The sequence below is a fragment of the Homalodisca vitripennis genome, chromosome X, assembly GCF_021130785.1.
Source record: "Homalodisca vitripennis isolate AUS2020 chromosome X, UT_GWSS_2.1, whole genome shotgun sequence".
Lineage (NCBI taxonomy): Eukaryota > Metazoa > Arthropoda > Insecta > Hemiptera > Cicadellidae > Homalodisca > Homalodisca vitripennis.
In genome coordinates, this window is record NC_060215.1 from 149,449,067 (window position 1) to 149,463,500 (window position 14,434).

At 33.2% G+C, this 14,434-nt stretch overlaps 1 protein-coding gene across 2 annotated transcripts in view; it reads left to right on the forward strand.

Moving 5' to 3' along the window:
* The window catches only part of LOC124370000 (probable protein phosphatase 2C 71), a 78,490-nt gene that overhangs the window by 59,004 nt on the left and 5,052 nt on the right, over positions 1–14,434 (forward strand). For both annotated transcript variants that reach the window (XM_046828265.1, XM_046828264.1), the window contains 2 exons: positions 5,898–6,058; positions 12,931–13,158. In XM_046828265.1, coding sequence (XP_046684221.1) covers positions 5,898–6,058; positions 12,931–13,158 — 389 coding nt within the window. The remainder of the gene's footprint in view (positions 1–5,897; positions 6,059–12,930; positions 13,159–14,434) is intronic.

The window sequence follows — 14,434 nt, forward strand, 5'->3', positions numbered from 1 at the left end:
ATCCATTATTTAAAATTGACATGAAATGTTACTTTAAAATACAGCTTAGTGTTACGTATTTAACAGTATACTTCATAAGGTATCTTAGCCGAAATCAAGTTAAATTTAGATGGCTGAGATAATTTCATCCTTTATTGTGTAGGAAAGAAGCATAGTGAATGTTACTGTACGTCTCATCATACCATAAAATTTGAAGGTCGAGGTACAATAACTAATTAACATATATTTAATTACTGTGCCTAAATTATCTGTATTACCAACAAGATTTTCTTTTGTAAACTCCCTTTCAGAAGATAATGAAAAATATACTGACAATCGAAACATCTTGAATTTGAAACTTAATTAAAAATACAACGTAACTGATATCTGTTTGTTATGCATTAATAAAAACATTTCTAGAATGTGAAAAGTAATTATTGTCCAAGTAGTTTAATACAATGTTATTTATTCCACTGTAAATATAAACCAAACGCTCTATTTGTATCAATTATTTGGTGTCTCATGAATCTTTAAAAGAAAATTAAGTTCAAATAATAAAATGTTGATATTTTATTATAAAATATTAAATTATATTGTCTTATTTAATTTTTTTATGTACTGTGTACAGTTTCAAATTTTTTCCATTGATATATATAAGAAATCCAAATTTATTATTACACATAGTGTATTTGAATAAATTCAAAAATTAAGTAAATGTTAGGTGGAAGTTTAAATACTTAATTACTAAATACTTGCGACCATGGCTTGTTGTCTAGTAAAAATGAAATGAAATGAAAGAAAGTTTATTTTCGTTACTATTACAATTAGTATTAACCCATTGCGGATCACTGATGAGCTGGGCTCGTCACGCAGCGGCCGGGCCTAACGGCACGGTGACGAGCTCAGGTCGCAAAAGCGGTCTGCTTTTAAATTTCCCTCCAAATAGTTCTTTTAATGTCTGATAGATCGGGGCGATCGTCTTCACTTGTCTACTAAGAGTGTTTAACAAGGTCTACGTTTAGAGTTTTCTAAAGTTTTATAAATATCCTACAAATCGCAGTTGTATGTCGAAGTTGAAAAATCATTCATATGAGTTTACTCTCTGCTTTTTAGCGCTTCTGATTGGGTGTTTTCCTCAGTTGTTATTATAATACTTTTGAGGTTAGTAACACAACTAAACGACCTCAGCAGGCCCATGTTCCATCTGAACGAATACCTTCGCAGCTGAATTTTCTAGTATACAATAGCGAGCGATACAATGTGGCGCAACATTGCTGTTCGTGCAGCCGCTGACCGTGAATTAATTCGCACCCGCTGGTGCCCGCGCGCCAAAACAATACGATCCGCAATGGGTTAATATGTACTTAATATATGAATTGATAATTAATATATGTACAATAAATAACTAAAAGTATTATACATAACGTTTGGAAATTAGCCTACATGGGCAAGCAGCTTTTGCGTAGGCTAGAGTCATACGTAACTAACCTACAAGGAATGTAGCACTGATATATCTCTTACAGCAAAGATAATTTAGTCTCTATTAAATTGAAATATTCATAGCCATTAGTGTATTCCAGTACCTGTCAACACGTTTTTTTCAAATTTACTGCCAAAGGTGGATATGAATGGGGAGATAAATGTAGTATTCAGTAATGTCTACTGTAGCAGTTAGTCGTAGGTAAACCATAATCATGATCAAACAGTTGGTACAACAAATGGTCATGACCGCCCACACTCGGATAGTAACAAGACCTCGGCCTCCTCAAGTCCAATATGCAGTAGAAAATTGTTAACTTTATAACTTTATGTTTGAATATTTCAATGGACACGGGTTCGAATAAACGAAAATATCTAAATTTGTTACATTTATTTCTAAATTAGGTCTGAGATATATAAAATGAGTTAGTATTACTCACTAAACAAGTAGTATTTATTCAGTACTTTATTACTAAATACTTGCGACCATGGGTTATTGTCCAATACTTTATCCAATTAATTCTTGAACTTTGTACATTTTCCTCACATGTTCTAATCAATATTCTGTATAGCTTTTCATCATAAAACACATTAACCCTCTCCCGCTCGCATTGTTTCCAGGCGCTCACGGTGCTTCTAACCTCAATTAATTCGCTCTGCCGGTCGCGCTCGGTAAAAATACGCGGCGCCTCAACTTACACACGTTCTGTCATTGTAATTATTATAATTATATATACAGGGTGTATATTATGTCTGGAAACACCCAAATATATCCTTTAATAATTTAAATATAAATTTGAAACCTCTTACAATCGTGATAGAGATTGGGCATCTACTACTTTTTGGAAACAATGTTTTTGTTATGTCACACCAACGGGGGACGTCCTGCCGAGGGTATCGTGAATATTCTTAATGGAAGCCTATACCTTGTGATACATAATTTTAAAGGTAATAGCTTACTGAATTGAATGCCACAAACCGCATCTCAAAGGAATTATTCTATCAGAAAATAGAGCATTTTTAGTATTGAAAATTTACTGATGTTCAAACAATGTAATTTTAACATGGTTTTGCCACAAAATGTGTTACACTAATTTTTTAGCATTTTTTAAATGTTCAATTAAAATAAAATAAACAATTTATTTTTTAAGCTGGTTTCATTAGTACAAATTTACCAGTTTTTTATTACAATGAATAAAACTTATGAGTCACTTTCTCTGATTACTTATGAATCTGTACTTGGTGTTTTCCAGTCAGCAGGAAGGTTTTTAAAGAGACAAAGGTCACTAGCCTATGAGAAACATTATTGTGTTATTAATCATCTGGTCTACAGGTTTCAGTTTGTTGAGCATGGAGCTTTCACTAGGACAGGTCTAAGCTTGGGAATTACAAATGGACAAAGGTCATATCATTCCTGTCGAGTTAATCAGTGTCTCTGAAGCATTGCTGTCAACAAGTTATCTAATTACAGTAGTTCAGTTTTTTATTTGGCATTTTAATGGAAATTGTCTGAAAGAGAACGAATTACTCTGTTGATGATGCGAGGATATGGCGATCGTCAAAGATCTTATCGGGAAGTTTGTAAATTTGTTTAATGACACTTTCCCAGAAAGGAAATCCCATAAGTGTTTCAACAATATCAAAAACTATTGAGCGTTTTGAAATGACAGGGAGTGTACGTAATCGGCCAAAGTCGGGTAGGGTAGGATACAAATCTGCAACAGATGAAGAACATGCACTAGATGTTTTGCAAACATTATTGAAGACCCACATACATCGCTCAGAAAAGCTGCACAGCAACATGATATGCACCCTATGTCTGTGAGTAAGATTTTGAAAATTAATAAATACAAACCATTTAAAGTTCATTTAGTCCAACAGTTAAGTGAGGATGATTACGACAGAAGAGTTGAGTTTTGGTGAACTTGTGATGCGCAAATGTGATGACAATAGAGATTTTCTGACCAACATACTATTTTCTGATGAGGCAACTTTTTTCCTAAATGGCAATGTTAACAGGCACAATTGCCGTTACTGGGGCTAGTGAAAACCCACATTGGATTACTGAGTCCCATTCACAGCAACCACAAAAACTGAACGTATGGTGTGGAATTTTAGGTAACAAAATTGTTGGACCCTTTTTCATCAATGGAAATTTAAATGCCGAACTTTACTACAATATGCTCCAAAATGAAATAATCCCAGCTATTCAAATTGCATCAGGAGAATACTTTGATAATGTATGGTTTCAGCAGGATGGTGCTCCACCCCATTATGGGAGACAGGTTAAGAGAGTATTTGGATTTAAGGTTTCCTCATAAATGGATTGGCCGAAGAGGAGAAATCGAATGGCCTCCAAGATCTCCGGATTTTTCAGCAATCGATTATTTCCTATGGGGTCATTTAAAATCCAATGTTTATAGAAGAAAGCCTCATAATTTGGAAGACCTAAGAAACAGGATTATAGAGGAGATTGCTTTGATAACTGAAGAAATGTTAGGCAACTCTGTCGAATCATTTTACACAAGATTGGCTCATTGTCAAACCGTAGAAGGAACACAGTTCGAACAATTGCTTTGACACCAAATGAAGGTAAAACGTTTGTTGTAAGACTTTTCTAACAGCATACATTATTTTTTATTTGTAATAAGAAATCAATAACATAAGTATTTCCATAATTGTACTGTAATAAAAACTGGCAAATTTGTGTGCTAATAGAACCAAGCTTAAAATGAAATTTTTGTTTTATTTAATTGAACATTTAAAAAAATGCTAAAAAATTAGTGTAACACATTTTGTGGCAAGAACCATGTTAAAATTACATTGTTGAACATCAGTAAATTTTCAATACTAAAAATGCTCTATTTTCTGATAGAATAATTCCCTTGAGATGCGGTTGTGGCATTCAATTCAGTAAGCTATTACCTTTAAAATTATGTATCACAAGGTATAGGCTTCCATTAAGAATATTCACGATACCCTCGGCAGGACGTCCCCCGTTGGTGTGACATAACAAAAACATTGTTCCAAAAAGTAGATGCCCAATCTCTATCACGATTGTAAGAGGTTTCAAATTTTATATTTAAATTATTAAAGGATATATTTGGGTGTTTCCAGACATAATATACACCCTGTATAAATGATTTTACTATATATTTGTTCAATGAAGTTCACTGTACGAGACCAGGGAGGGGGCACACGGACAGCTGGGCGCCAGTGGCGCGGGGTTGTTTGTTGCGCAGTTACTTGGTGAAGATCATTGTCTGGTTCGCCGTCACTGCCACTGTGATCACTCCGAACTACATTCTCAATGCCACCAACCATTTCACAAGGCTCTGGTACATCACTACACTCACTTGAATTGTCGCAATTACTACTAATAACGAGATCAATTTCACTGTCATGTACGACTACAACCCGCCATTGTTTCCGCACAACTAATACAAATAGCAAAATAATGGAATAAATCTACTGTAAAAGTAAAGTGAATGGTCTCCTGATAGCAAACAACCCGTAGTAGTACAACATGTTGCTACTCGAGAGCAGCACTTATCGGCTCTAGTGGGTAAAACAGTGCATGCTGATCTGTGCCGTTTAAGCTGCAGTGGCTATGTGGTGGCTGTGCCGATTCATGCCTTGCGAGCAGGAGAGGGTTTAAAAGACTGATTCGTTCACTAACTACATTAACTAAAAAAATTGCCTAGTTGAACAGTGAAAAATTATAGGGCTCCAATTTAGAAACAAAAATAAAATAGGTTATACATATTTTTATTATCCTTTATTTTGCATTGAAGTTTTGTTTTGTCCCATGTATAGTTAAAACAAATACTGCTTTTTTCGAGTCTCTATGACAACTACGAGCAGAGAAAATAATTATTTGCAAATTTTTGCATCATCCTGAACATACTCGTGTGTCTCTGTATATGTTGTATATGTAATACATAAGTCAGTTTACGTAATTATATGGTCTAATTATCACAGATGACCTACAATATTAATCTTATATCAAAATTCATTGGTAAGATACTTTGATTTGACCTTCACTTTCAGTTGCTTTCCGTTTCTATTATTAATTTTAAATTGGAGGAATTTAAGTTTTTTTTTAAGTTTCACCTGTTACTAAAATTTGTAAATAGTGTATGTTTTGTAAAAATAAGTTATGGGGAGAGGTAAACATGTTCCAGTGTAAACTCTTTGACCCCCTCCCCCTCCACATACACTTGCATTAGTGGTTGTTACATTGATTGACCTGTTATTTGTTGCAGTGACTTTTACTTTAAAATAGTACCATGGACTAGCACATTACCCAGAAGTGTTTATTTTTTCCATTTTGAAATCATCAACATTCTCTTGAGAATTGACACTAGAAATACACTGTGTAAAAATACACCTACAGTAAAAAAATGTGACATATTTTACAACGTGTTTACATGTTTCAGGTGCTGCTGAAACAAATAAGTAAGTGGAGGGGAGAAAATTCAGTGCCGGAGGTAGACAGGAAACTGTCCGTTCCAAAATCTGGTGGTCTGGCAATTTTTACACATTCTCCTTCATCAGAGAAAACAGAACAACTGCATAAAGATGAAGAAGTAGTAGACATGTAAGTTTTATTATAGTCACTTATTTATTCCGTACTCACACTGTGTATGTACTTAAAAACCTAATCTTCTTTTGACCTTAATATGTCCATCGAGCTCCATTTAACTTGTTGGTGAGTGCCCACGTCATATATGACGTTAGAATGTCGTGACATTAACCCAGTGAGGAACTTGGCCGAGTGAGACTGAATAATCTTGCCCGAGCGGCACTCGAGACTTTTCAAGGCGCTAACGATCATGTATTTGTTTGTTTTCCCGCTAGATCGCAGTTTTGTGCCCTCGTGCATCCTTATAAGCAATTATTCCGTTTCGATTTGTTATGTTTGCACACTGGAACCACAACTAATAGCTTCTTTTGTTATTGTTTACATTTTTACATATGCTCAATTTTCATTACTTCAATGTTCTGCTTACATTCTATGTATCGTGTTCTCAATGTTTAGTGTTTACCTGTTTATAGTTGTTGAATGGGTTTTTAATTCTTCCACTACCTCATGGAACATTTGCGTACTTCAGAAGTAGACAGATATTTGGACAGTCATATTGAGATATCAAAGATGCTAAAAAACTTACGCAAAAGTTAATTATGAAAAGTAAATAAATGCTCATTGTATGTAATGTAAATAGTTTATTAATAATCATTTTAATAATAACAATTGAATGTAATAAACAGTGTTATCTCATCTCACAGACAACTCATTCTGGAGCTTGTCATAAAATCATCAAAAATTGAAAAAAATGTAAGTGAATTTTGATGTTTTACTATTATGCTTTATAACTAAGTAATCCAATAAAAACTGGTTTTCCATGTAAAAAACATTGTGCTGTTTTGAATACAAAAACTATTGAAACAGATAAACAAAAAATACAATAGAATATTGACCGTTACTTGATTGTTGTGTTTTCCTTACTCGACAATTTGTAAATACAAACTAAAAAAAAATTAAATACAAAATTATTTGGAGAAAGCAACAAACAGTATTGTAGAGCAACAAAATAGACTAAAATGTCTGGAAAATTGACTAATTTATCTGTACCCAAACTCATTCTATTAATATTTTAGTACACACATGCATTTTTGCCAAAATCAATTCAAACCTTCAGCCCTAAACAGGGTAGGTTAATTGCTTCCTTAATTGGTTAAGGAGTGAGTCATATTATGAAAAATATTCTCAAAGGAATAAGGGAAGTAAAATTGAAATGTTGTATGAAAAATGGTTTAGTTATTTATAAAAACACTACATTGCACATTTAACATTGTTCTTAGAGAATGTTTTTTAGTATATGAATTTTTTCAAAAGAAAGAAAATTGCATAATCACACTTACATGAAGAACATTCATAAGTGGCATTTTTTTCCCGTGGCGGGGCCCTTGTTAGGTGCATGCATACATAACCAGGTCTCTTGCGACTTGAACAAGTTGAGTGGGAAATAGTGACTGGAGAGGTGAGGCAGATCTTTAGCTCCGCAGTGGGCTGCAAAACAGTGGCAACTAGGGGTTACATGGGTTTCTTTAAAAACTTTGTACCATCGTATGTGGTTTTACTAAAATAATTCTAATGTATGATCATGCAGAACATGTAATGTATTTATGTTAATTTATATATATATATATATATATATATATATATACATACACATACATATGCTATAAACCAGTAATAAATTATCAAAACCAGCATAAATACACCATTAAAATGGAACATAAATTAGGACGTAATATGATACTACAAAAGCACAAAACTTTCAAAGGCTTTTAAATGGCAGCAGTTTTAAGAATGTCGATTTCATATTTTGCAAAAATAGGCATAGACTAACAGAAACATATTTACACCTAATACTGGTGGTAGTTAGTATGTTAACATGTTGTTATTGTATATGTTAACATGTTATTGTGTAAATAAAATGCCCACTAGGGGTAAAAATTGTTTAGATAACATATCTATAAATGCTAACTTAAACAATAGAGTTAGAATGTGAGCTTTTTAACTGTCCCTTTTCAGACCATGACGGTTTGATAATAAGTGTGCCCATTAAAACCAGGAATAACTCCAGGCTGGAGCAACCAACTAATGCTGGTTTAACCCCACAGTTGGTTCTTACGGACAAAAGTGTCCAGTTGCTCGAGGAACACTTAGCCACATACAATTGGGAGCTATATCTCAGTAATAACTTAAATGCTTGTCAAAACTTTAAAGTGTTTTTTGAAATCTTTTTAGACAGTTTAAAATAGTAGCCTTAAAATAAAAAACAGTAACACAAAGAAATACAAAAAATCAAAATAAACATCAGTGGTACACGGGTGAACTGGCCTCGATGAAAAATAAACTGTTATTCTATAACAGCCTTATTAAAAATAGTCTTAGTCCTAATGATGATTTGGTAAACCAAATGAAAAATCTTAAATACCAATATCGAACAGCTCTTAAGAATGCAAAATTAGCATCGAGATGCTCAGTATATTGAAAATAGTAGCAACAAGTGCAAAGCTGCCTGGAATTTGATTAAACAGAATAACAATTCAACTCCCAGTCATTCCAAGTCTAATCTCTCACCAGATGATTTTAATAACTTTTTTTATTGAATCTGTTAATGGTATTCAGAGAAAACTTGTTAAGACTCCCGTGACATTCGATGAACTTCTAAGTAGGAAACAAATAAGTAAAGCTAACTTTAATTGGAAACTATATTACCCCCCAAGATATTATAAAAGCAGCAAGAGAGACTTAACAAATCCAACAGTAAAGACCTTTCTAATAGCGTTTTAAAAAAGATAATTCAGACAGTTTCCGTTCCTCTAGCATTCTGCATAAACAAATTATTGGAAGAAGGTGTATTTCCTTACCAGCTCAAAATATCTCGGATATGTCCAATATACAAAAAAGGGCCAGTAAGTACACCACAAAGTTACCGCCCTGTATCAATACTACCAATAATATCCAAAATTGTTGAAATAATAGTATATGACCAGCTTAGTATGCATCTTGAAGTAAATAACTACCTTAATGTAACACAATTCGGTTTTAGAAGGGGGATGTCAACTGTAGATGCAATAGATAAATTAGTACAAGAAGCCTTTCAGGCATTTGAAAACAAGGCCTATGCTCAGGCCACACTCTGTGACCTGAGCAAAGGCCTTTGATATTGTGTCAATCATGACTACCTCTTAAATAAACTTAAGTTTTATGGTGTTGAAAACTCCCCCTTTAAGTTTTTTGAATCATTACTTACAAAATAGAAGTCAAAAAGTTCTAATTGATGGTATTTGGTCCCAAGAACTAAAAGTCAACTTCGGTGTACCTCAGGGATCAGTCCTAGGACCTCTCCTCTTTTTAATATCAATAAAATGACCTCCCTGATTTTATAAAAGCCAGAAACTATATTATATGCTGACGACACAACTCTGGTGAATTCCACTGCAGACATTAATGCTTTGGAAGAATTAACTGAAAACGCTCTTCAGGATGCCACCACATGGTTCAATGCCAATGGATTTCTTCTAAATCAAGATAAAACCCAAAAAATTATATTTAGTTTAAAAAATAATATCCCTGAGAATCCTGATTACCTTAATGCAGTCAAGTTTTTGGGAGTGTTTATTGATAACCATTTAACATGGAGCCAACACATTGACTCGATTAATCCAAGACTAAATAGAATCATTTATCTCTTGAGGAGTCTCACTAATAAAAAAATCCCGGAATCGTATAACAGAACAGCATATTTTGCATATTTTCAGTCAATAATGCGTTATGGGCTCATACTCTGGGGAAATTGTAGCAGAATAGGAGAAATATTAATACTCCAAAAAGAGCCTTAAGGGCTTTAACAAATTCACAAGAATATGAACATTGTCAACCCTTATATTATTAAAATGAAAATACAAACAGTAATTAATCTCTATATTTATGACTTAACCCTATATGCAATTAAAAATAAAAGTAGGTTATAAATATAATTATGATATTCATAACTATAATACAAGGAATAAGGATAGAGCCCTCATAGCGTTTTCTAGACTGAGTAAATGCCAAAGTAGCCATACCATTATATCTATGAAAATTTACAATAAATTAAAGGTAACTTATGGATAAATATCCAATCCTGCAATTTAAAAACAAGTTTTATAACTGGCTATTAGAACATCCCCTTTATAAACTAGATGACTTTTTTTGTCATTGATCCAATAGACTTTTAGAACTTTGCACGAGGCCTGTTACAAATCACCATTTTTGTTAATCATGTTTTGCTGGTCTTTGCTTGAAGGATGTTATACTTAGCTGATGCGGAGAGAGGCTGTTGTTGGCGGAGTATTTGATGGGTACTGTTTGGTATTTATATTGGATAGTATCAGTTAAATGGAGGGTTATTATGTTAAAATCATTATGTTGATTTATGCAGGGAATTTTATGATTTGGATTTTCCACAAGGTGTAATCTTACATTGTATTAGTTATGTAAATATTTTTAGGTTGTAGTTAACATATAATATTTGTAATTTGTAATCCTTTTTAATATTGTGTTTGATTGATTATAAAATACTGATTGACCATGTTTGAATATGTGATGGACTCATAACTAAGCTTACTTAGCAGCTAAATGACATTGTCAATGATCTTTTGTGATTCTTATGGCAAATAAAATATTATTATTATGTCATTGTTGTTGAAGTGGCAGTATTAACACATTCACTGCTGCCCAAATATGTGCAATCTTTCCCCATGTGCTGCACTTTTGATTAGTATTTATACATAATATATTTATATAATATCATGTATATATTAGTTATGTCATTCTCACAATATATATATATATATATATATATATATATATATATACATCGATATATGATGGACGCACATGTGAGTCCATAGCACATGACCTAGAGTCTTCATTGTCATATGCTGAAAGCGCACTTGTGCGTCCATGTTTATTTCACCATGACTACCAAAATTTCGTCTTTGGATATTCTATTATTAGCCAGTTTATGTAACAACTAATTACGATTGATAACATTTTTGGTCAATAATGTAATTTTGTTCTCTTATGAACAAAATCGTGGTATAGATTTTGTAAAATACCCGTAGTTTGACAAACGGAAAATCAAAATAAAACATTCTATAATTTACAAAAATGTATTTTATATATTTACAGTAAAATATATGTACAACAAATCCTTGAATTTGACATCTGAATTTAGGAACTGGCACTTCATTTGTGGTATTCCGTAAAACATGCCAAACATAGTCCGGGATAGCCGGGACAAGCTAGGCAGTGATAAATTGTATCCATCCTTTTGCCCTTGGATTTGCAGTTCCTACACTTCTTCCTCATCGTTTTGCCATTATTTCTTGAAATTAAAGAGTTTATGTAACATGCTATAAAACAAAGTTATGAACAAAGTGGGTTTATTTTCAGTAATATGGTACATGGTAATATGGTACTAATTTGCTTATTGCTAATTGTAAATTATATAAATGTATCTTACCTGTTTGGCATTTAGATGGGAAATGATCGTTTTCCTTGGGGCTTAGAGCTAAAGCTAAGCGGGGTTTATTGGCCAATAGAGCTTTGATAACAACAAGTCTGCAAATATCCATTTACTATCACCATCTGCAGGTAGTGTAAAAAAAGCTTTTTGTACCAACGTAATGTTTTACGCTCACAGGGATAGTAGGCCATCAATTGATCCTTTCTATCAACCCCTGACATGTATGTATTGTATTTAATTATGGGCAAAGGTTTTTGCACTCTAGCTCCACGTTTGTTTCTTGTATCAGTAAGTTCATTGCTGTGTTCAGTAGAAATATACATCACTGTCCTCTTGTCTTGCCATTTTCTTACCATAACATGGTCCTCGGAGTACTGAGCAATGGTTTCTCCTTTCCGCAACTTCTTCTTTATAACATCTGGAGGGTTCTGTTGCCGGTTTGCTTGCAAGGTTCCTGTGCAGTATATGCCCTTTTCTAGAAGAGATTTTGACAGGTCATGGGAATTGTAGAAATTGTCCATGTAAATTGCATGGCCATTGTTTTCTTTCCCCTCTACCAAGTGCTTCACCACTTTACTAGTATCACCTTTGCCACCCAATTCATCTTGTTGGCCAGTATAAATCAGAGTGTTGAGGGCGAGTCCATTTGGTTCAGTGAGGGTATAAATTTTTATACCATACTTGTGGCGTTTATTTTTTTATGTACTGTCTAAAAAACAAACGTCCTCGCCACAGTACCATAACCTCGTCTAGGCTAAGTTCCTTTCCCGGATAGTACACATTTTTCATTTTGTCATTAAAATGATCAACAATCATTCGAATCTTGAAAAGCCGGTCATCATTTTCTTCATTGTTGTTGCAGAAATGTGAGCAACGCAAAATTATCAAGAAACGATCACGACTCATGTAGTCAGGAATGATATTTTTGACAATTGATCTGTTTTCCAATAATCATTTATACGTGGAATGATGATATTTCCCATGTGAAGGAATAATCCTAGAAAAACCTTGAATTCATTCATTGTCCTTCCATTTATTTATACGGGAATGTACTGCCAACTCTGCATTAGGGAAGGGCTCTGGCTATCCAGAAAGTATATTACATTTTGCTCCGTAGCCGCTAGGGGCGGGAGTATCACGGCCATGTTGATGTCAGGGCGTTTCTCTGTTCAGTGGCTATCCAGCCATGCTAGTGAGAGGTTACTGTCACTCCTTGTTGTTTTACAATAGCAGTTTAAAATGTGTGACGCAATTGAAAATCCCATGAGTTTTGAAGTAGGGTTGGTAGTACGGTTTTTTATTCGTATGGTTTTTTTTATATAAGTATCTTATAACAGGTGATAAAGTTATTGTGATGTATTGATTGTTTTTATGCTAATTTCAGTGACAAAGAAGAGAAAGAAGAACATAATAATAAATTCTGCCAGAAGCAACAAAATAAAAGTAACACGAGACCAGAGAAAGAGGAAATAAAGCCAAAGCCAATAGAAACAACAACTCGAAAGTCAAGTGATGGAGTTCAGGGGAACTGTGATTGGGGCAGTAATGTAGAGTCCACAGCTTCCAGCTCCCACTTCCTCAAGTGCAACTCGAACATTCCACTTCACAACAGGTAGGTTCAAACTGTAATAAACCTTCATATATTCGATCTTACTTTATACGTAATGAGAAACCCACAGTTAATAACACTTGCCAGTGATATACATAGCTACAACACCCATAATAAAAATAAAACAATAATTAACTTTCACAGATTGGGTGTCAATGTATAGTCACTCACTCCTTTCACTTAAGATTTATAATAAATTGGAGCATCTCATTCTTAAATGTTTCTAATTTGTTGTAGGTTTTTGTATGTAATTGTATTTGTATAATTTTATGTATTGATTGTTAAATTTTCTACATTAATTTTTAAATTTTATATGTTAATTGTTAAATTTTATATATTAATTGTTAAACTTTATACTTATTGTTAAATTTTATATTTGTTGTTGAATTTTATATTTATTGTAGAATTTTATACCTATTAATGATTTCTATTTGGTTAGGACTTCTGTAAAATTGTATACGTTTTGTTACAATCTTGTTGCTTTTTAAAATTGTTAATGCCATGTTCTGGCTAGTTTTAATGCAGCCTGCTTAAAAAACAAAAACAAAAAGTAGTAGGAAACTGTATCAAACCACTAAGCTTATGTATTGTTGCTCTAAATGCTACTGTTGGACCTCTGTATGATTTCTATTTTATTTAGTTTGTAGAATAGTACATTATTTCATGTACTTTTGACTTGGCCATCTGGTGGCAAATAGACATTGACGGTACTTTTAGAAGTCTTACTGCCATAAAAATGATGTGTTTTGCTTTATAGACAGCTTTGACAGACCCCAGGGTAATGTTCGCAAAGGAGTTCTCTTTCATTCTCATTTACCCTTCAGAACCAGTTGGCAATTTAGGGTCATCAGGGGTATTGACAAAAATAACCAATCGGCAGTGTATTGCGACTACATTTACTTCTTTACAGTCGGTCAAAATTTTAATATAACTATTTACACATATTTCTTATAGTAAAAGTATAGTTCATGGAAATTATCATTTTATAAAATATTAATGTTGTCCAGTAATGGCTTTATTGTTTTCACCTGTTTCCTGAATTAAAGGTTGGTGATATTTCATTAGTTTGAGCATCATGTGAATCACATTTTGGAGTATTATTGCCAATAAATGGACTGTCTTTATGTTATCTCTCAAGGCAAAAACCTTTCTACTATTATTAGTTTTTCTTTCTGGAAAAATATTATTAACAATTTTTACAAAAAAAATTGATACATTTAGAAGAAAAATAACATTTTATTGTGAAAATGTCTATGCCATGACCTATTGAACAATATAT